At 33.4% G+C, this 24,284-nt stretch overlaps 3 protein-coding genes across 4 annotated transcripts; 1 reads left to right on the top strand and 2 right to left on the bottom strand.

The window, feature by feature from the left end:
• Positions 1-348: 348 nt before the first annotated feature.
• LOC132738062 (uncharacterized) lies at positions 349-7,274 on the bottom strand. Of its 2 annotated transcripts, none has more exons than XM_060725487.1 (5): positions 7,188-7,274; positions 4,152-4,262; positions 3,426-3,936; positions 2,624-2,775; positions 349-1,295 (listed from the first exon to the last, which is right to left on the bottom strand). In XM_060725487.1, exons 2-5 carry the CDS (start codon positions 4,237-4,239, stop codon positions 1,072-1,074), a joined length of 975 nt encoding a protein of 324 aa, XP_060581470.1. In that variant the 5' UTR covers positions 4,240-4,262; positions 7,188-7,274; the 3' UTR covers positions 349-1,071. The 2 variants fall into 2 exon arrangements, with proteins under 2 accessions (XP_060581470.1, XP_060581469.1); XM_060725486.1 differs by lacking the exon at positions 7,188-7,274 and adding an exon at positions 5,113-5,263.
• Positions 7,275-8,913: 1,639 nt separating this feature from the next.
• Positions 8,914-9,766, bottom strand: LOC132738053 (loricrin-like). The gene is made up of 2 exons (XM_060725476.1): positions 9,692-9,766; positions 8,914-9,309 (listed from the first exon to the last, which is right to left on the bottom strand). The coding sequence occupies exons 1-2, from the start codon at positions 9,764-9,766 to the stop codon at positions 8,914-8,916; spliced, it is 471 nt and encodes a 156-aa protein (XP_060581459.1).
• Positions 9,767-10,281: 515 nt separating this feature from the next.
• Positions 10,282-22,549, top strand: LOC132738061 (uncharacterized). The gene is made up of 8 exons (XM_060725485.1): positions 10,282-10,513; positions 12,710-12,803; positions 15,519-15,822; positions 16,305-16,509; positions 18,240-18,382; positions 18,807-18,983; positions 20,237-20,368; positions 20,922-22,549. The coding sequence occupies exons 5-8, from the start codon at positions 18,349-18,351 to the stop codon at positions 21,962-21,964; spliced, it is 1,386 nt and encodes a 461-aa protein (XP_060581468.1). The 5' UTR covers positions 10,282-10,513; positions 12,710-12,803; positions 15,519-15,822; positions 16,305-16,509; positions 18,240-18,348; the 3' UTR covers positions 21,965-22,549.
• The last annotated feature ends 1,735 nt before the right edge of the window (positions 22,550-24,284 follow it).

Below are 24,284 nucleotides of genomic sequence, written 5' to 3'. Positions count from 1 at the left end.
AAAACGTGTGCTGATGTCAATTGATCACTTCAAAAAAAGCTTAAGTTTTGTGAAACGCACTTACGATTTACGTAAGGTTAAACGTAAGCGTTAAGTTACGAAAATATATACATGGGTTAATATTGGAAATATATACGTGACAACGAGAACAGTAACATATGAATATTCTAAAAAAACTGGTTCACATACAAAACTAATATTTCTTGCTCTCAACAAGGTCTTTAAATGACGAATTGAAATAGTCATAGTCAGTAAACACATTCAAGTGACTCATACTTCTGTTAGGGTACGCGTGATTTTTTTGCTGATACGGAATTGTATATAAATTTATAAAAGAAATATCAATACTTTTGGTTTTATATATTTTATTGTCGTTAAACAGTTATGAACATTTTAATAACAAAAAATCAATTTTATACATCAAGTGAAGTAAATTTGTGGCCACATAGTGTGCCTTACATTTGTCAATTCCCTGATTTCATGGTGATAAATAAATTTTGTTGACTTATTATTGTTATAATTTTTATTTCTGTCACATTTTGTTCCTCTGACAAACGGAAGAAAACGTTTGTAATTCATATTTCCCGAAAGGACTGGAAATGATATTGTATTTTATGTCAACACAACCAGGAAGACACAATCGAAATGTATCGTAAAATTAACATACGGATAAAGCATGCATACAACTTATTTCCATCATTTGCACCTTAAAATACCTGTCATGTAAAGTAAGGAACCAAGATCGATATTTTTCGAGTAATATCGTAGCACCAAATAAGCTCGTTGTTGTATTACATATTTTTACTGTGAGAAATACTATAATGCAACTTTCACCAGAGACTGACTGCGGGGGAGTCTTAGTTTGTTTGATTCAAGTAATCATTCCTGAAGATGTTAAATGACTAGAAGGTGGGAACATTTGGTAAAATCTACAAACAATAACAAAAACACTGTCTTTAAGTGTCGTCAAAAGATAGGACGGTTTTCTACTGTTAACTAGTAACATTCAAACAAAACATAGACATGATATGCCGATTGTCAATATTAAATACGACTGGATTATGTAAATCTTCATGGCAGCATTTGTACAGAATCCCCGGTACTTTTGTAGATCATCGTCTCCCACTGTTGATGATTTCCCTTCCTTTCACATGACTTCCGGGATTTCATCATTTGCCTCTGAATAAAAAGTCCTGCGAGAACACCGGTAAGAATCAAAAGACAGACAGAAACAACTGCCAGAACTATTAGCACCTCTCCAGAATCGAATCCAGATTTAAGCATGGGGTCTTCACCTAAAGAATAGATTATCAAGGATGTCATTTCCATCATTTGTAAAGCGATTGTACATTATTGTAAATGAATTAAATACTCTTATTTATAACTGAACGTTCAAAAACATACATATATAGTAGTGATAAGATAAATACTTAGATATGTGGAGTTGGCCGCCTAGCGGCCTGGCGGCCCAGCGGCCCAACGCACATCTTAAATATGTATCATGAATAAAAAAAAAACTAAAGCCTGCATGGAGAAAAGTTTAAGACTTAATTTCAATCGACTACAAGTGTTACAATGCCAAATCTGTGCATACATAAGGAAGATAGAAGTTCAAAAGCGTTTTTGTCTGTATGACACTTGTGATATTTTAAAATGAACGTAACAGTCATCTATCCAGCTAGCTTATTCTACACAGATATCAGCTTGTGCATGAAAACATGTACGGAGTGGCACCTGGGGTCTTCAACCTCCAGTAAAGCTTGAAATCTCCATTACATCATTACGGATTCGGCTCGACTTATAACCCAACAACAAGAACAGTTCGCTTGTACAGACCTTTGGCTAGTTCGAAATTTCCTTATAAACAGAAGTATCATTTCGCGCATGCGCATTCTGTATAGGGAAAAAAAGCGATACATACTATCAGTTTGAAAACTTTAATCTAATCCAAAGTATTGACCAACCGTTGAGAAGATAACATTGTGAATAACCCATGCATATATGAATATAAGAAATTAATTTAAACTTTTCCGTATTCTTTTTAATTTGAAAGACCCTGATGCATTCGATTCCGACATAACGGCTGTTTTGTGGGTGACATTACTTGATATCTCATATGCATACTTATTCACGAAACTAGATTACATAATTATGAATTATAAATCTTTGATATTATGTAATTGATTTTTGTTCAAGAAGAATTAAGTTTACCTCAAGAAGTATTAAGTTTACCTCTTTTTTGCTTACTACGAAATGAAGTACGACATTTTTACAACGGTTTCAAGCGTGACGTGGTCGGATGGGAAACCCTAAAAATAATAATATTGCGCTAAAAATACTTCGTCCGGTCAGATTTTTATAGCAACGGGCCGCGTAGTAAATAGGTCTATATAGAGTGTAATAACTTATAATGCAAAACAATTATTTTTAAGAACTTACTTTTTACATAGCACGTTCGGAAATCATGCTTTTAAATTAGTTTTTTTTTATTTTCAGTAGTCCTAATCCCAGACATATGACACGAATCTCAAAGTCGACGAATATAATAATGCTGCACGCGAAAAACGTGCCAGAACTTCCAACACTGTGGGCCTTCAGCCACACACGCTTATCTACCACTTACCAATTCTATTTTTGTTTCTTAGGGTCACAACTGTACTACTTTGGCTTTTTATCATTTGGGGAGAAGCAAGTAAACACATGAACTTCCGCCGGAAGTCAACAGCGGAAACTGATTTGATAGTCAAATTTAACCCAACCACTGTTCCGGAATCCCTGAAAGAAAACAATACACCATATATTACTAACCGAAAGTAAATCCATGATAATATGCAGTCATGAATGACTAAGTAAACAACAGTCATGATTCAAATATTTTAAAGTTAGGCTAAACTTATGCTGACCATACGTAATTGAATTGACGTCATATAGGTATAATTATTACTGAAACAAGCGCAATAATTGAGTAAACCTTTTCACGACTTAAAAGGATCTTAAAAGAACAATGGTTAAAACATGATATATTTGTAATCTAAATTGTTGGACTTTGAAACCATTGTCATATTGTCATATTGTCAGCGCATCTTATCAGTGTAAAACATCCTACGTGTCAGAGATCAAATTTAATTGTTAATAACGAAAGTCAACCAACGCAACTACTTTTAAACCACTTCAATTTAAATGAAACTTAGGATGTAGAGGCATATTGTTAATTGGCCACATGTCGGAACAATTTGAAGTAGAATTGTATTATAGTCGTTCTCATTCTACTTAAGTCAAATTCCCGCCCTATTCTATTGTGGTTTTTAATATGTCCAACTCAAATGTTAATGATTTTTCTTGAACTTAAATATGAAATAAGATAGCCAACGATAGAGGAAAAAATCTACAGATAATATAATGTTGTATTATAATAACATATTTACTCTTCAAATTTTGTTGTTGTATATCTATCATCTACTTCTGATATTTCTTTCCAGTTATCGTCCGTATCTTCAGACACATACCACATTACAATTCTTATATCACCGTCATCGCCGCATCCAAAATATCCTGTACATGGAAGAGTTATCGTTTCTTTTTCTGCAGCGATGGTTTCAGCACAAGGCAATGGTGACACCGGAAATGGTCCCCTTGCTAGTTTGTCGCATGCAACGACATGTAGGTTAAACTTTTTCAAGTCAACAGAAGCTGAACTATTTTGCTCCTTGCATTTGTAAGACCCCGTATCTTCAAATGTGGCACTTTGAATTGCTAGAATTTGGTTCGATTCTAATAGGAAGACATCGTCTCGCTCCGGTGAATAGTTTTGCCATTGGTTTGTGTTTTTATCCCATTTCATCCATTTTACAGCACCCCCTTTACGAGAACAACATTCAAGTTCCACATAATGTCCGTAACGTACGGATTCGTATATGTCCACACCTCTCGGTAATTCTGAAAGATTGCAATAACACAGAACTTGCATCATGGAGGAAATTATTGAAATATCAAATTTTATTTATTTATTTATTTATTTATTTTCTATTTTGTAACAAAATATACTAATGATAAAGAGAATTTGTTTGAATAGTTTATTGTGATTATCGGTAAATATGATTATTTTCATAAATATTTATACATGTACCAACAAAATAGAAAACATTACAAACCTGTTTCTTGACGTGGACATCTTTGCCCTTGTAAAACACTGACTTTCATCCCCAATATAAAAATCGTGAAAACATAAAATGAATGCATGTTTTGTTTTGTTTCGTTTTTTCCTGAAATATAAGACATATGTATTTTTGAAAAATCATTTGTAAACTGTGTTTACATAAGACCATGTTTCAAGATAAGAAAATCGTTTCTCATATATATTTACTTGGTTTGCTCTATTACTAACGTAACATTACGTAATATCTTATCATAATCTATAAAACACACACAATGTTTTATTTTATTATATCCTTGTATATGAAATATTGAGAAATAGTTATGAAATAAAATGTGTTTTTTTTTTCATTTTCCGTATTTTCAATATTAAAAAATTATTTTTCACTGCAGTGAAACATATTTTCCGTATTTTCACTGGTGTATTACCGGACTACTTTCTTCTTAATTTAGCCAATATACAAAATTTAAGGGAAAGTCCTTCAAATTGTAATGTCAACAAAAATGATAAACAGAAAAGATTTTTATCTATAGATATAGGATTTATTTTCATCTTGTGGTATGAAAACTATCATATTTCACTCGTGGCTACCGCCACTTATGAAATATTTATTTTCATACCACCCGATGAAAATTAATCTTGTATTTATAGAAAAAGCTTGAATATCCTCTGTTTACTCCATCCCTTTATAAATAATTGTATTTAAATATAAACCAACTTTCTTAACAACCAATCGATTAATAATAACATTATACATATTTGATTGATATAGTTTTATAAAACTCATACATTTTTATCAATTAGACAGATGTTAAATATAAAGTAAAATGTTCCCTCGTTTATCATTTTGAAAAAAAAACTATTTCATTAATTGAATTTGAGCACATATATCCAAATATTTTCTTCTTTTTATTTCTTTTTTTTTTGCACGCGATAAACATATCGTGTACTATACATACCAGCACTCTGTTAAAGATTAAACACAACCGCATACGACTCATTATTTTTAAAGTCAAGACGTAAACCAAAAATAGAATATCCCCCCATTTATTCAATGTCTCGGAATAACTATGTAAGAATCCTGCTAATTAAAACGAAACTGTTTTGTCAGTTTCTATTTTTAGCCATTAACTATCGGAAATGCAAACTTAACGTATGATATAATGTACTATTAATAGATTGTTGTATACATTCTTTATTACTCAAGCGTATATGTAAATAAAACCAATTTTATTTCCTGTATGGTAACAGTGCTCTCGAGGCTTACTAATTACTATATTTAATCGTCAAAATGATTACGTAATTTCTTTCATGTTACGAATGAGCAATAGTGGTTTAAAAAGATAACGATGTTATATATATATATATCACAACACCGGAAAATAAGAGTAAGATTAAATTTAAACCAAATATTTAAACATACATGAAGGCTTGAAACACATTATATGGCTACTTTAATGGTTGTATATAAGATATGAAAAAGATGGAATTTAAGTATTAGACGCTATACGTAATAAGACGTAGAAGTGGTTAAGTATTTACTTCCCCGTCTAACTATCGCATAAATTTAAAAACAAGGTCACGAGCTTTTCAATGTTTGATGACAGAGCTGCTATTTATAGAATAATGATACATAATATCACATCATCCGCTTAGTCTTTTTATTAAGAAATAATAGATAAAAAGATTAAAAGGTTACAAAGCCAATGATAAATACTACGCCATCTGCAAAATGGACTGTTTTTGTTGTTGTTGTTGTTTTTTTTTGTTGTTTTTTTTTTTTGGGGGGGGGGGGGGGAGTATTTAAAAAATTTTATAAAAAATAAACATCCGTTCGCTTCGAAGATAAAATAAACATCGTCAGAATATCAAACAAAAATGTAGCGCAGCAAAGATTGGCTTTAGTACTTGATATAATTGTAAAATTTACTGTCTGGTTGAGACCTGAAATCGGGATAAAATTTTCACATTAATGGTCCCACTTGGACTCCCAAACAAAATTTATCCCGTTCTCAGGCTTAAACCAGACAGTAAAATTTTAAACCTAACAGTAGCAGCAACAACGGTAGCATCAACAACAATAAAAACACCAGCAGTGTGATAGGATCTCGCCGCGTGGGTTCAAAACCTCTCTGGGGCAAGCCGGCTTTTTACTCGAAGAAAGAAACCTCGCTGATAAGTAATGGTTGGTTTCTGAGTGATCTTTTATATAGCTTCATATACGCAATCAAACTAAAAACCATAAACTTTAAGTGATAGTACAACAAGTCAAGGAACACATCTAGTTTAGCGGACCCTGTAAGATTAACGATAGTAGCACACTTGCTAATTGGTGGCTACTGGATATTGACTTATGACTCCCCATGAAAAAAAAAGTAAAATGCCAACACCCCTCTTTCAAATATGCATTAACCCTGTCTTGTAAAAATAAAATCGTAGATTTATGCCATATATCAGATAATTGAGCCGTGTCATGACAAAACCAGCATAATGGGTTTGCGACCAGCATGGATCCAGACCAGCCTGCGCATCCGCGCAGTCTGATCAGGATCCATGCTGTTCGCTTACAGACCCTATAACAAGTAAAGAAACTGATAGCGAACAGCATGGATCCTGATCAGACTGCGCGGATGCGCAGGCTGGTCTGGATCCATGCTGGTCGCAAACGCATTATGTTGGTTTTGTCGTGACGCGGCTCTAATGTACTTATGGCAATATTAAATATTAATAATTGATCAAAGTCAAAGATAGTACGTCATTGAAGATGTGTAATTGAAATTCTAAGTAATGATTACAAAGATAATGTATACTATTTTATCGTTTGTATATATACTGCTGCTGCTGCCAGACACACAAAACCCGTGCAACTTACACACTGACGGACACTGACTGACAGGGAAATAAATTTACCTGTGTACAGTTTCAAACTTAAATTAATAAAAAAATGAGCGTGAAGCAGATTTTTTCCCGCTATAGCACAATTTTCTTTCACAATAGTAATGACAAAATACTTGATTGCAAAATACAACCATACCTTTCTGTTTCAAGTTTAAGTACCACACACTCCAAATATAATATTGACTTTAACTTATACAGACTCAAACATACTAAAGTGATTGTGAATTATGTTATCAATTTTTTTTCAAAAGGAAATTAAAAGATAACTTTTTGCATTTTTAATTTCCGTGTGCGCTATTATCATTTGCCAAATTCTGTCACAAATGACCACACACACTATTGATATGTTTCTATGAAAAAATGTATCAAAAAATCCCACCGCTATGATGTAATGTAAAAGCGTAAAACAACATCTTAAAGGCCCATTATGCCTCTGAAATGCTTTTATTTTAATTTCTAAAACACTATCAATTTTTGGTGTATTTTAATAGTTTCCAAAAAGTTACTCATTAGCAAATTACTTTAACCATCTTTTTCTTCTGTTGCTTTTCGGCAATGAGTACTGCAATAGTCATTTAGTATATTGTATTGAAGTCAAAATACTAATTTGTTTACATTTCGCTACTTTAATGACAAATTCTTTCACATTAAGTGCTACTTTCTTCACGTAAAAAGCAACTAACATGATCTAAAACCATTATTTAAACGTAATAAAATTCATGTTTGCCCTTTCTTAAGAAGTAAAAATATATTTGTTTCTGAGGCATAATGTGCCTTTAACATATGTGATGTTGTAAAAAAAAATTTCACCAATCTATATGATTAATTTGATGATTAAATGTCATTAAAATTGTATCACAAATTCCCACCAGTTTGATTTTATGAAAAAATCTCTTACAAAATCCTATCATAATCACATATTATTACAAATCTAAAATTTTATTGTATAAAAACTTTATACAATGGACGAACGCTTAACAAAGAATGACAACATCACCCCCGCGATGATGATATGACAAATCATTTTATATCTAAAATAGCTACGGCAAATTTAAAATAGCGTTTTTGATTAAAATAAGAATTATTTTAAAGAAATATAATGAAAAATACCAATTTTATTTGCCGTTTAATATGATGCACATCACATTGTTTTACTAGTTACAGTTTATAAACAATAATATAGATTTTTGGAATTTAACATATACATGTATTATATCCTTGATCAAGACATAAGATTATCAAATGTAAAATAATACAATACAACATTTATAAGACCAGGAACCAAATAAATATTCTTAACATTCAATCTACTGTGCAATACCACTTTTCTGGAGAACAGGAACCAAATAAATATTCTTAACATTCAATCTACTATACAATACGTAAGACCGGGAACCAAATAATTAGCCTTAACATTCAATCTTTTATACAATAATTGTCAGTGCATATCACTATTCTAAGTGGCCAGTTTTCATATTCGAATATGTGCTCAAAGCGACTTGATCCTCAAATTATAAGTAGAAAATGTAAATTTGAACATTGCATGAGAACTATCATTTGAGCCGCGTCACGACAAAACCAACATAGTGCGTTTGCGACCAACATGGATCCAGACCAGCCTGCGCATCCGCGCAGTCTGATCAGGATCCATGCTGTTCGCTTACAAACCCTATTACAAAGTAGAGAAACTGATAGCGAACAGCATGGATCCTGATCAGACTGCGCAGATGCGCAGGCTGGTCTGGATCCATGCTGGTCGCAAACGCACTATGTTGGTTTTGTCGTGACGCGGCTGATTTATTTTCAGATTTCTTATCGCATCTCTACAAGATGGCAGCTCAACATAATGTCAACTTTTTTCCTTATTTATCACCATCACTACCACCACAATAACGACATTCAGCATCACCATTACCACCATCACCATTACTACCACCTTCATCATAAATACCACCGTCATCATCATCACTATTATCATAATTACAACCACTTTCATCACAACCACCATCATCATTACAACAACAATAACAACCATTCCCACCACCATTATCGCAAATACCACCGTCATCATCATCATCATCATCATCATCATCACTATCAAAATAACAACCACCACTTTCATCATAATCACCACCAGTACCACCACCTTCATCACAATCACCGTCCACACAACCACTTTCATCACCACCACCTTCATCACCACCACCTCCTTCATCACAATCATTACAATTATCATCACATTCAACACCATTATTATTCTACCATCACAATCATTATCACCAAAACCATCATTATTAATCATCACAACCGCCGCCACCACCAACTTGTTGGTTAGCGTCATCATTATCCTCACCGATACTGCTATTTCTATTTAAACTTTCAAACTACCGTCATTATAGAATGAGTAGCGAACACTATACATACAAGATGATTCAGTAATTGTTTAATACATAAACTTGTGATTACAATACAATCAGATTGTAAAAATCTCGAACGTTTCGTCTTCATAATTTAAATTCCATCATTTCCCAAGAAGACAGAGTTAGAAACATTGTTTAGGTAATGTATATATTTATATTTATGAAGAAACTATCGAACAAACAAAATTTATAGTATTTATGGAAATTGATATCACCGTACCTCACGCACGTATTGATCAACATTGTACTTGAAGTAACGGCGATAGTGTAGTGATGTACCATAATATGGTGGCATATTTCGGCCACCAGATAACCTGATAACTAACTAGTTAATTAAGAGGTTAACTAGTTACGTAACTAGTTAACATGATAACTAACTAGTTAATTAAGAGGTTAACTAGTTACGTAACTAGTTAACCTGATAACTTACTAGTTAATTAAGAGGTTAACTAGTTACATAACTAGTTAACCTCTTAAGTAACTAGTCAGTTATATGGTTATCTGGGTGCAGAAATATGCCACCATAGATGTAAGAGCTTATATTCAACCCTTTAGAGTTTTTTTGTTGTTGTTCTTTTTTTAATGCTGAATCGCAACTTCTCGGTCCTTTACGTCAGACCTCGGGGAAGAACTATTTCGGTCAAACCTACGGCAGGAAACTAAACAATTTAAGAAATAGTCATTTAATGCTGGGAGTTTTTGGCTGAGTTTGTTTCAATATATCGAGTAAAAAGAAATCTAAATTACATAAATCCATAGTCTTTATTTCATACATTAACATGTACTGAAGCATATAGTACATACGTGTATTGGACAGTCTAGAGTCGAATTTTCACGGAAATACATACTTATGCACATAATAGATATTTGAAAATAGGATACACAGTTTCAAAAGTCATAGTGTGTTGGCTATAAGTGTATAATAACATTATTTTGCTAATTGTTTTAAATATATATTATAATGATTGTCTAAGTTTTGAACTCACAATGTTGGTCTGACATAAATCACCCAGTGGAAGTTTTGGAATAAGAATTTTCCAACGTAAGTAACTACATATATCACTGGCTCTAATCTTTCAACATATCACACATGCATTTTAAGGTGTAAGCCAAGTAATAAAAATGTTTTAAAGTATTTAATTACACTCTAAACGAAGGTAGTCTTTTTATAAATTAATAAGTGTTAGGTGTTTTTATCATATTCATAGAGACTTCCTATAAACGTTTTAGTGTAAAGTCAAGTTATACATGTACGACTCTCATACGTCTATTTAAACCATACAATGCACGTTTTTGCAGAAACTACTCCTGGGAGTTTAGGAAAAGCTCATTGTTTTGTCACCGACAGTTTTGTGTATTCTGCTAAGAATCAATAGAGAAACATTCCGTTGAAATGACTTTTTATTTCTGCTAGACGTTTTCCTTACCTACTACACCTACATACAACTGTTCCGAAAGATAACTATACCAGTTATTTATATTGTTGTTCTCACTTCTTATAGTACGCGACCTATATTCTTTACTAACACATTTCACTGAAGTCTTCCTTAGTAAAAAATGGAAAATGTAAGTTTTGCAGCGATGTTACTCTTTGCCAGGAAATGCTTAATGTCGTTATTTGCACAGTCTATCTTCATCTCTTTCCATTGGGAGTGTTGCGCATTTAATATAGAGTATTTCCAAAGTTCTTTATTTATTTTTTCCAGTACCTAACTGAATCTTTCGAATATTCCATCAAATATACGTTTCGAATCTCACAATTAAGTATTGTCAATGTAAGTGCTGACAGCAAAATGTCAATGCAAACCTTTCCAGAAATCTCTCAATGTCACAATTTGCAGCAACTAATCACTATAAATATTTTTAAAAATCCAACAATGTTATTTTTTTTAATCAAATCGAATTGTCATCTTTCTAGAAATAATATAAATGTAAGCCTTTAGAGCAATCAGTCAATGTGAATCTTGCAAAAAATCGCATTGCAACAATACGTCAGTGTAACGTTTTAAGAAAAAATCTCAATGTAAATCTTTGCTGCATTCAAATTCAGAAATGTCTTATATAGCTCATATAAGTTTCGTGGGATATGCTCTATGTACATGATGTAAGCATTACAAACTAGCCTTCTATCAGAAATCTCTTAAAGCAGACTTTTTCAGAAATCATTTAAAATAAATATTGATCTTTGAATAAAAAATTTGCCAATGCATGTCTATGCAGATATCAAATTATGTAAGTCTGAACAGATATCACTTCATGTATGTCTAGGCAGGTATAACCTTATATATGTCTAAGCAGATATCACTTTATCTGAGCAGATATCACATTAAGTATGTCTGAGCATATATAACTTTATTTATGTCTAGGTTGATATCACTTTATATGTCTGAGAAGATATCAATTTATGTATGTCAAAGCTGATATCACTTTATGTATGTCTTAGCTGGTATCACTTTAAGTATGCCTATTTATGTCTAAGTTGATATCACTTTATATGTCTGAGAAGATATCAATTTATGTATGTCAAAGCTGATATCACATTATGTATCTCTGAAGAGATATCACTTTTTGTAAGTCTAAACAGATATCACTTATTTTAAGTCTTAGCAGATATCACCGAATGTAAGTCTTAATAGAAATCACTTAAAGTTAATCTGTTCAGTTATCACTTCAAAGTACATTAAGCTTTAAATGATACTATTATTATTTTTTTCTTAGAAGCTTTTTACTTAGCATACTCACTAAACATAAGTTAATCTTTCAATTAGATATCAATTAATGTAAATCTTGGCAGATATCAATTGATGAAAGTCTTAAAAAATATCAAATAATGTAAGTCTAAGCATTACTTAGTGTAAGTCTTAGCATATATCACTTAATGTAAGCCTTAGAAGATATCAATTAATGTAAGAGTCTAAGCAGATATCAATTAATGTAAGTTTTAGCAGATATATTTTAATGTAAGTCTTAGCAGATACCAAAGAATGTAAGTCTTAGCATTACTTTATTTAAGTCTTAGCAGACATCAATTAATGTAAGTCTTAGCATTACTTAATGTAAGTTTCAACAGACATCAATTAATGTAAGTCTGTAAGTTTTAGCAATACACGCAACGAAAGTCTTAGCAAATATCACTTAGTTAAAGTCTTAGTAGAAATGACACAATATAAGCCGTAATAACAATGCTTTACCCAAAGAAAGTAATGAAATTGACCAATTGACTTTCTTTTCTTTGCAGACATAAAAAGTGGAAATGTCGGCAGAAATTCTCATTCTGATGGTATCAACCGTAATGACTGTATCCGCAATTTGTCCTCCCCAGAATCAGAGCGGTAATTTACTATATGTGAATATAATAAATACAATGTAGTAAACATGTTATCAATTTGAGTGGTAAAAAAGTTACAGGCTTTTGTTAGGTGCTTTTGAATAAATACCTGAAATTTCTTTCATAACTTTATAGTGAAAACTATTACAATCCGATTTCGCAATATCCTAAGGAGACTAACAATTAAACAATCTTCTGCCGTTATTTCTCATCTACTCATACTTACATATTTGTAATCATATTTTATATTTGTTTACAGTTTTGAGAAGGAATGTTTTTGAGTTCTGAATAATTTGCATGACTGGCGTGGTGTGACGTGCGCTTGTCATGTTGCACATAAATTACTCTGCATGAGTTGAAGACTCTCATAATGTCCTTTCGGACTGAGGAATACTAGCAAGGGTTTGCTCGAATTGAACTGCAAAGGCATCCTGACGCTATAAGCCGCAGTGGTATGGTTGTCAATTATCCGTACAATTTAGACATTGTGATGTTATACACAATAGTGTCGTTATGAGTATCGAGGGGTATGTGAGTTATGCAACAATGTGTTAATTTCGTAACGAGGTATGTGCGTTATCGCAAATATGGTGTAATTATCGCAGTCAGGACTATCGTGCGTGATCTTCAACTGTTGGTGTCAGTTGGTTGTCAATATCAGAGCTATCGCAACCATTATGGGTCCTTTAAGAGCCGATGTATGTCTATGTCGTTATCGAACCTTGTGTCATTGCGTATTTAAGGGTATGTGGCGTTACTATGTTTATGCACGTGATGATGAGTCCAGTTATATCAGTAGCCAGGGGTTTCTGGCGTTTCGCAATATCTTGTTATTATCGCGCGAGGGATGTCGTAAACGGTTATCGCACCATGTATTTGTCATTATCGTGTCGAGAGACATCGGGATACGTTTAGTCATAATAACTATGTAGTTATTATGCACAATACCGTTCGCAAATTTTTTATTCATGTGGTCCTTCGCTCCTTAGTGGAAGGAGAGTGCGGAAGGCATCTGTGCTTACTTAGACCGAGGTAGCTGATGATGCCACCTTACTGTACAATTCGACCTTCACCTGTAACAACTCGACCTTCGCACTGTAACAACTCGACTTCACGCTGTACAACTCGACTTCACACTGTAACAACTCGACCTTCACACTGTAACAACTCGACCTTCACACTGTAACAACTCGACCTTCACACTGTAACAACTCGACCTTCACACAGTAACAACTCGACCTTCACACTGTAACAACTCGACCTTCACACTGTAACAACTCGACCTTCACACTGTAACAACTCGACCATCACACTGTAACAACTCGACCTTCACACTGTAACAACTCGACCTTACTCGACCTTCACACTGTAACAACTCGACCTTCACACTGTAACAACTCGACCTTCACACTATAACAACTCGACCTTCACACTGTAACAACTCGACCTTCGCACTGTACACTTGCTAGATACTTTATCACAAGGAAGGATCGAAAGTTACTTGGCGAGTTTCGAACCTATACATGTAAGGAGAAAGTGTTTCAACTGTACCGACATTAACTACTTGGCCATGAATCCCTTATATCATTGTCATTATTTTGATTTACGATTCGAAAAGTACAAAACAAGGACGTGATAAACGTACATGCATGACTCAGACTTACAATTGTGACATTTGCGGAAGTGACACGACACTTATTTCAAAATGTTTTAGCATCATGTGACCATTACTATATGTGTTAATTAAGTTGTTTTATGCATCATGTATATACTGTTATATATGTAAAATGAAAAACATAAACACGAAAAAATTAGAATTGACTTAATACTTAACAAATAACGTTTACAAAATGATCGTCTTATTTTACTATTAGTATTAGAATGTTTGATAATAAGTTGAGTGATTGCATTACAAATGTATCCTTTATTTTTAAATTCTGACATTTTCAGTGTTCTAATAAGACCAAAATAAGCGTCTGTGTGACAATGAAAACAACAAAAAATATACATATCTTGTTTTCTAGCATTATTCATGGATTTGATGAAGTGTGTCGTAATTGTATTAAATTCAGTATATAAGTACATGAAAGTGTTTAAAAAGAAAGTTTATTAATGTCAATTTATGTTAGGTACATGTATCGATCTGTTTCTTTTGATACTGCACATGTATGTAAAAGATGAATGTATCTCGACTTATCAATTGAACAAATCTTTTTCACTTGACTAAATATTTCATTTTGTTTGTATTTGAAAGTACGCACAATGCACCACTGCATGATTGTCGTTATATTAATTTATTCATTTATTCATTCGCTCGCTTGATTGTTCGATATATACATCATTCATTCGATTGGTCGACCAATCGTTCGTTTGTTCGTTCTTTAGTTTACTGTACGTTCGTCCGTTCGCTCGTTCACTCGCTCGCTTATTTGTTCGTTCGTGCATTCATGCTTAAACTATAATTTTTAAGTTTTGATTATACGTCTTATATGAATAACTTTTGACTGAGAAAACTGGATATCGTAAAGTCGCTAATAATACTTTACATCATCATGATTCATTAACTGTATTTCATGTGTATTTTGTGAAACGAGATGATCATTTATCTGAGACTTTGTATACTGTGCTGACTTTTCATTTAGTCTGTGCGTGGTTTTTATTACCCTACACAATGTGATATTTCATTTTCAAATCTTTATTCTCAATACACATTTTACAGCCGATCTGAGATTTACAAGGGAGCTTGGTGCAAATGATCGGGTGCGTATCGGTCACACTGTTGCAGTCTTATGCTGTGCGGAAGGATACGACAAAATCACGTGGTCTCAAAAGAAGGGCAATCTTTGGAAGCCATTTCCACCGCCACCTGTCGGAGATGATAACGCTCCTGTACTGCAAGAGAATAGACAAGTTCTGAGATTTTATTTTTCGGCAATACTTTTCTATCAGGCAACTTATCGCTGTATTGTTACTAAGGAAGGGCGTCAATTCATTAGAGCATTTTACTGAGCTGCAAGTGATAAGTTATGTATATCCACGACAAAGAACCGTTGAATATCTATTTGGGTCAAAGTCCGTTTCTCTTTTACAAGTACATGTATATCTTAAACCAATATCTTTGCCTGTTGTCTATTTTTATGTAGATCTATGATAATTAGTCTAAAATCAACTTATTAGTACATTAAAATGAGTTCACATTATTACATTAGTTTACATTACAACTTGTGCTTACATTATTACATTAGTTTACATTACAATATTGTGATGTATGTAAACTAATGTAATAATGTAACCAAACAAGTGTTATCTTGTATTTTAAAGCTTTTCGGACATTTAGCGGCGTTGCGACATGTAACGCACCAAATGCGGTCAACGGAGTTTTTTAGAGATACAGTTTTGTTTTTGTTTTGCTTTTTGCACAACTATAATGAGCTGCTAATGAGTCTTCTCATATTTTTAAGACGAAACAATAGATATAAATAATGTTTTTTGTAACTATTTGTAGATTGTGAAGAGCGGGCAGGACAACCGTTAATCACCGAACCGTTTCCGGAGAACCAAACTATAGACAAATTCGGGGGAAATATAACATTTCATTGTACAGGATACTTTGGTTGTAGCACGTCTAAGGGTCGATATGCATTTTGGACTTTAGCAAATGGCACCCTTGTAAATACCGTTAGTGATAGATATACAGTACAGCAGTACAAGTACGAGATATTTGTAGTTTTCTCTCAGATAGTTTTATATGTCTATTGCAAGTAAGAATTAGTAGTTGTCATAAAATTTGGCACATATTACCACATCTGATGTATTCGTTCATAAGGTTACCAGGGACCACTTTCATCATATAATCGTTTTCCTACTTCTTCATCATCATCATATTGTTCTTCTTCTTCATCATCTACTTCTTCTTTTTCTTTAACTTCATTATCACATACTTATCATAAAACTCATCATTTTGATTAGGGGAAATGGTTAAACAACTGATGGTAACCTTGTATGAGTGACAATCTACTGAATAAGAAATAAATGTTTCTTAAAATACGCCAAATTATAATATCAAGCAGAACCTATTACAGTCAGTCAGGGAAATAAATGATTCTTAAAATACGTCATATCATTATATAAATAAGGACCTATAGGATTCTGTTAGAGAAATAAATGTTACTTAAAATGCGACGTCATATCATTATATAAATCAGGACCTATAGGATTCTGTTAGAGAAATAAATGTTACTTAAAATGCGTCTCATCATTATTTAAATAAGGATTTATAGGATTCTGTTAGAGAAATAAATGTTACTTAAAATGCGACGTCATATCATTATATAAATCAGGACCTATAGGATTCTGTTAGAGAAATAAATGTTACTTAAAATGCGTCTCATCATCATTATTTAATAAGGATTTATAGGATTCTGTTAGAGAAATAAATGTTACTTAAAATACGTCATATCATTATATAAATCAGGACCTATAGGATTCTGTCAGAGAAAGTAATGTTTCTTAAAATATGTCACATCATTTTTTAAATAAGGATTTATAGGATTCTGTCAGAGAAAGTAATGTTTCTTAAAATACGTCATATCATTATATAAATCAGGACCTATAGGATTCTGTTAGAGAAATAAATGTTACTTAAAATGCGTCACATCATTATTTAAATAAGGATTTATAGGATTCTGTTAGAGAAATAAATGTTACTTAAAATGCGACGTCATATCATTATATAAATCAGGACCTATAGGATTCTGTTAGAGAAATAAATGTTACTTAAAATGCGTCTCATCATTATTTAAATAAGGATTTATAGGATTCTGTTAGAGAAATAAATGTTACTTAAAATGCGACGTCATATCATTATATAAATCAGGACCTATAGGATTCTGTTAGAGAAATAAATGTTACTTAAAATGCGTCTCATCATTTTTTAAATAAGGATTTATAGGATTCTGTCAGAGAAATAAATGTTTCTTAAAATACGTCATATCATTTTTTAAATAAGGACCTATAGGATTCTGTCAGAGAAAGTAATGTTTCTTAAAATATGTCACATCATTTTTTAAATAAGGATTTATAGGATTCCATCAGGTGGAGTAAAGATCAGTCAGTATATAGGGCGCTGGACGCTCACATGTGTAATACCATTTCCAGCAATCCAACGAATGGGAGTACTAGTTGATTCGTACAAATATTGTTTAATAAAACAGTTTGTTTATTTCTTAAAATACGTTAATTTTTACTTTAAATAATGACATGTCTCATAAAGATGTTTAACCTGACCTGTTTTACATTGTTTCCAGCAGAGTTGCAGTAGCAACTTGAAGCAATTAACGGTAACCTCCAGCCAAAATATTCACATCACTGTCCACAATTTTGTTAAGAACTGAAATAGATACGTATATCATAATACTTTAACATCTCCTATCTTTTACAGAAAGGATAATGAGACGAAGCAGGTAACCTTTACAATTACGTCTGTGAATGAGGTTGATCTTAAACATACATTCGTGTGTCGCTTATTTACAGCTCAAACATCTGGCAGAATGGTGACACGCATGGTTAAAATTCACAAGAGAGGTATAATTCATGTTTTTGTCACAGGGTGAGGAAAATGTGCAGCCTGACCGAGACTCGAACCCGGGACCCTCGGAATACCGTTCCGCGGCTCTACCGACTGAGCTATCTTCTCCCCTATTAAGTGAACAGTTCTGAACCGTGAAATTATGTTTACAAAAGTCATTCTGGCAATTGTCGTATTTTTAAATGCTTTTTAACAAGATCCATATAAATACGTTAACAACAATTATCAGGGATCATAATATAGCTTTATACAACTTGAAACATTATTTATTTGTACAATTTAGCAAATATGGAGCCCGTATTGTTTTTCTCAAAGGAAGATTTACAAATACCCGCAGAAATATGAACTTTGTCATGCTAACATTTGTTTTAAAGTAGAATATGGCATCACGCACTCAACTCAATATCGTCTTGCTTTCAGAGAAACCAGATTTGCAAACCACGCCCTGGACTAAAATTGGTCTTACTATTGGTGGCAGTGTTGTGCTCATATTGGTTATAATTATTTCAATTATATTCCTGCGATGCAAGTACGGACCCCAGATTCGCCTTTTCTTGAGCAGTAGAGTGGCCTCCCTTGGTCCGAAACAAATCAGTAGTAAGTGTAATAATTGATAATGTAATAATTATTTATACATAAAACAATGAACAATTGTTAATCTCAAAAAGAAAATGTCCATAGAAAAATTTCTTTGTCGAAAATACATACCTGTAATGTTGAGGGAGGGTGTGGTGATGATTTTATGCTATCTCTATAAAAATAATATGTTTGAAATTGTACGACTGTTTTATAACATCTAATCACATGATGGCGCTTCTTTCAATGCAATATTACTAACTTTAACGTATTTTGATATTACACAAGTAAAATTAAATATTATCGTATTATAAATTTATTTTCATTAATATAATGTGTTTAGCAGTGTGTTAAAATAATTTCACATTCGTTTTTGTATGATATAAACACTTATTAGAGTTGCCAGATAAATGCTAAAAAGACTAGCTAAAGCTTTATAACAATGAATTGTCGTACTCTTTGATCTATAGTAAATCAGTCACATTTGAGGCTTGATTCTAGCTTCCACTTTCCTTGATTCCTTGACTGTCTTCAACTTTTAACATCAACACTTTCTAAGTCAAATGAGGCCCGAAATATAATATGTTGGCCAACTACTTTTTTTCCAGAAAGATTCATTCTGTTTAAACACTTTTTAAGTTTAAAAATTTAAAAAGGGCGTCCGTGGCCGAATGGTTAAGGTCATTGACTTCAAACCACTTGCCCCTCACCGCTGTGGTTTCCGACAGGGACCTTGAATTCTTTTATGTGAGGAAGCTATCCAACTAGCTTACGGAACGTTGGTTGTTGTACTCGAGTGCCCATTTGTGTCTGAAATAATGCACGGAAGAGTATCTGAGGTCTTCCTCCAGCTTTATGACCCATTTTTTGTCGGTGTGACGTTAAACCCAAAGAAACAAACAAAAACAACTTTAAAAACACCTGACTGTTGGCGGGTTACACATCTTGAATCCTTCAATAAATGAGGTCCTGAAGAATGAAAAAAAAACCACAAAAAAACCCAAAAAAACCAAAAAAACACAAGACCTTTTAATGTCATCATATAACACACGAAAACTACACAGATGCAATAAATGCACTTTAATTATGACCGATTAAACTAAAGGCCACTTCAAAATTTAAGAACTATTTTTCTTGACTACAACGAGTTGGGTCTAAATCCGTGACGGGGTGATACCTAAATAGTATTCTATATAACATGGCAGCTTACGTGAGCTCCTATATTCATGTTGAAGCATTAATTATTGTACATGTATATATTTATCTAAAACCAGATGAGGACTACACATATCACGTGTTTATATACCATGCTGATGCCGATGAGGAAATTGCATTACACATGAAGAAGAAACTGAGCGAAGAAAACTATGATGTTTTTGTACATGCAGATATAGAGGGAAATCAAAGTGAGTATTACTCAATGATCAGCTCATCTCTGTAACTAACTGATTTAAGAAGGCACATTTACGCGCAAAGAGTAAATTAAGTTTCGTGCCAAGTTTTGTGGCTTTATGTTAGTTACAAAATTAATTATTTTTTTCATTTCCGGATGACCCTCGTATATGTACAGCCTATTTGGTGTAGTAATTGTGAAGCCAAGTTATTTCAAATTAACAGAGTACAGAGTACAGAAATTGAGGATGTTTCTTATGTTGTATGAGTTCTTGTAAGGTTTTATGGCTTCTGTCACAATTTATATAGCCACTTAATTTTCTAAAAGTGTTTTAGGTGTTTCAATATTACTTTTGGTACATATTGTTAAACTAATGTTGAAGTATTCGAGCATGCCTTACTTCTTAATTTTACATATATCAGATATTGATTGTGCACAATGAAATATCAATACAGTAATTTCATATTTTTTATGCAATTTCATTGTATAAGGAATACCCCTTCCATATTTCAATGCTAATATTGTCCGTCGTAAAAACGTTTTCATTTATTGCTTATATATTTCAGATGTTCTACGTATGTTTTCTGAAAAGACATCCCAAAGTGCTTTGGTTCTGTTTTTGTATTCAGAAGCTTTAAGAAATGACTCTGTGGCCAATTTCCTTCTGCAGTCCTTTATAAACGAAAGAAAAGGCAAGGATATTTTGTTTTTAGAAGTTGCTGATTACAAACCAAAAGAAATAATGAACTGGGCAAGACATGTAAAGGATGAAGAACGAGTAGAGGATTGCCAAGAAGTAATTGATGATGTAACAATTGAAATGATCAAACGGCAACAAAATGACGTGGTTGACGATCTTCAGTTTTGGAAAGTTCTTCCGAGGCTAAAAGTTCCAGCTGAAGGATCAAGCGAAAGAGAGCAGAGATACTTTTGGTGTTCCTTGCAAAATAAGATTCCAAAATTTGAAAGAAAGTTCTCTTCACTGGGAAACAATGCACTTACACGTCCGGAAAATAAAATGACAATTAATGAGAAAAGTGATGATGTGTTTGCATTAACCTATAGTAGCAACGGAGATGAATTAGTTACAAAGAAAGCTGCGGGAATAGGCTCTGTTTCCACTTCTGAAGCAGTCAAAGATATCACAAAGCCATCAAGTCCTGATGTGGAGAAAGGTTTTAAACAAGAAACGGAAAATAGTGGTGTGAGTTTCACTGTACCTGTGGCTACAAATTATGTTTATTGTAAAGAAGAAGAAAGAAATGATGCCCATTTATTTCCGGATCAATCACCATTATGTCGAGGCGAGCTGGGTTTACAAGGAAACATATCGTTTGAAGGCGCACAAGATAATGCTTTTGAACAGTCAAAAACAAAGCAGTCCAATACGCATATAGAAACAGCTAAACAAAGAAACAACAATTTGAATTTAATCATCAAAATGCCGTCCGGTGAAAGTGGTCCATCAAGTAGTTCACCAGAGAGTGGCTATGTAACTAGCCCAGTAGAGAAAACATATGGCATAGAAGTTTTTCTTCCACTTATAGATGAAACCACATCAAAGGCTTCTGAAGCACAAGATCAGTTACAAATCAATAGCGAAGATTGAGATACCTATATGACCCTAGAGGTTTAACAATCTGCTTGTGTTTGGCCAAAGAAAGAACCTGAAAAATGTTTGTTACATGTACTATTAAAACAGATGGTTTTACTTCAGATTCATAAAATTGGTCAACTGCAAAAACAAATAATGTACATGTATATATAAAAAAATCCATTACTTATGTCTAAAAAAAATGTAAAAAGTATGTCATAAGTGAATGAAATTATTTAAAATGTGATCGTTTTTATTTCTTGCTCAATAAAAAAGACATTAATTCTTTAATTGAAAATGTACCAACGATAAGAACTATAGCGTAATAGTATAGTAATTCAATTTATCCAAAAATACAAGACAATTAGTTTTTCTAAATATGTCAACGGTTCAATCCATATTGTGTAAAACCAATTACTTAAGTTTATGAAATCTGTGATTTTAAAGCAGAAGGGACAATATTTCTTTGTAACCAAAGAGTCCGAATAAATAATTATTGATTGGTTTTGTATGCAAGATAATTTTATTAATTTCTAAGACGCCAGTTAAGAGTTGCCTCTCTCTACAACGAGTGGCCTCTCTTTACAACGAGTGAACTCTCTCAACAACGAGTGAACAAATGACTCTCTCTACAACGAGTGACCTCTCTCTACAACGAGTGACCTCTCTCTACAACGAGTGACCTCTGTCTACAACGAGTGACCTCTCTCTACAACGAGTGGCCTCTGTCTACAACGAGTGACCTCTCTCTACAACGAGTAACCTCTCTCTACAACGAGTGACCTCTCTCTACAACGAGTGCCCTCTCTCTACAACAAGTGGCCTCTCTCTACAACAAGTGGCCTCTCTCTACAACGAGTGGCCTCTCTCTACAACGAGTGCCCTCTCTTCACAACGAGTGGCCTCTCACTACAACGAGTGACCTCTCTCTCCAACGAGTGGCCTCTCTCTACAACAAGTGGCCTCTCTCTACAACGAGTGGCCTCTCTCTACAACAAGTAGCCTCTCTCTACAACGAGTGGCCTCTCTCTACAACGAGTGGCCTCTCTCTCTACAACGAGTGGACTCTCTCTACAACGAGTGACCTCTCTCTACAACGAGTGACCTCTCTCTACAACGAGTGACCTCTGTCTACAACGAGCGAACTCTCTCGACAACGAGTAAACTCTCTCTACAACGGGAGTAGTAAATACAGGTGAAGTATGAAAGACTGCCGGTGACATTTCGACTTCTGGAAATCTCGGGTTTATTTCTTTTGATAAAATGCCGAGTGAATATATTTAGATATTAAACTTGCTAATCAAATGAAATGATCTTAAATCAAAATCAGATAGACATTTTATCAATAAAATGCTACGCATTTTCAGTAACCTTCATGCTTTACATTTCTTAAGGTGATTTTATGAGAATTAAAAACTTAATAGTTAGAATTAAAATAACTTTACAATTTGTCATGATAAAATTTTATACTTTAAACGTCGTTTGAATAATCAATAACCACTGTATCTATAAACATTCATGGAAAATTATCATTAATGTTTAATCTAGGAAAAGAGTGTGGCAGTTTTTTTTTGTCGAGCCCGCTTGCGATGAGCTCGACTTAGTCGCCACTTTTGGCATTTAGTTCGGTTTATATGCGTCCGTGCGTCCGGTCTATATCTTGCTCATTCTTTAAAGGATTACAAAATAATTTGTTTCAAATGTTCACTATGATGGGTTGATGTGTCGCACAAAAACCGGAGTCCGCCACTCAAAGGTCAATTTCACACTAAGGATTCAACGCAAAATCCGTGTCCGGAGCGTAACTTACACAAGCATGGATGGTTTAATTTTTTTAACTCAGGACAAATGTTCTCCATAGTGAGGTGGAGTGTTGCACAAAAAATTTATGTGTCTGTGGTGAAGGCCAAGGCCACACTTAGGTGTCAAAGGTCAAATAAGAAAATAAAACATTTATTTCATACATGGATGGATTTTAATATAACTTAGCACAAATGTACTCACGTTGAGTTGAGTGGTCTCTTCGAAGGTCAAATAAAACATTTGTCTAATGGCGCTGTATCTTACTTATGCTTTGAAGTATTATGCTTAGTGGTCAAAGGATTTTTTCAATCCCGCTTGCGTTGAGCTCGATATAGTTGTCAAAATGGATGAAAGTGTTTGCGTGAGCGTGCGTGCATCCAAACTTGTCCTGCCATAACTTCTTTGTACATGGAGGACTTTTCAAATAACATGAATTGAGTTTTTAGTAACAAATGTTCATCATGAGACTATCTGTCATGCACATGGACCCGGTCAACGGGTCAAAGGTGAAAGAATTTGATGTTTCAGTTTT

This window comes from Ruditapes philippinarum, unplaced genomic scaffold (assembly GCF_026571515.1).
Source record: "Ruditapes philippinarum isolate M1 unplaced genomic scaffold, ASM2657151v2 ctg1031_1_1_1_1, whole genome shotgun sequence".
In the NCBI taxonomy this organism is placed as follows: domain Eukaryota; kingdom Metazoa; phylum Mollusca; class Bivalvia; order Venerida; family Veneridae; genus Ruditapes; species Ruditapes philippinarum.
Note: the sequence above shows the minus strand (reverse complement) of the source record. Positions and strands in the feature narration are given on the sequence as shown.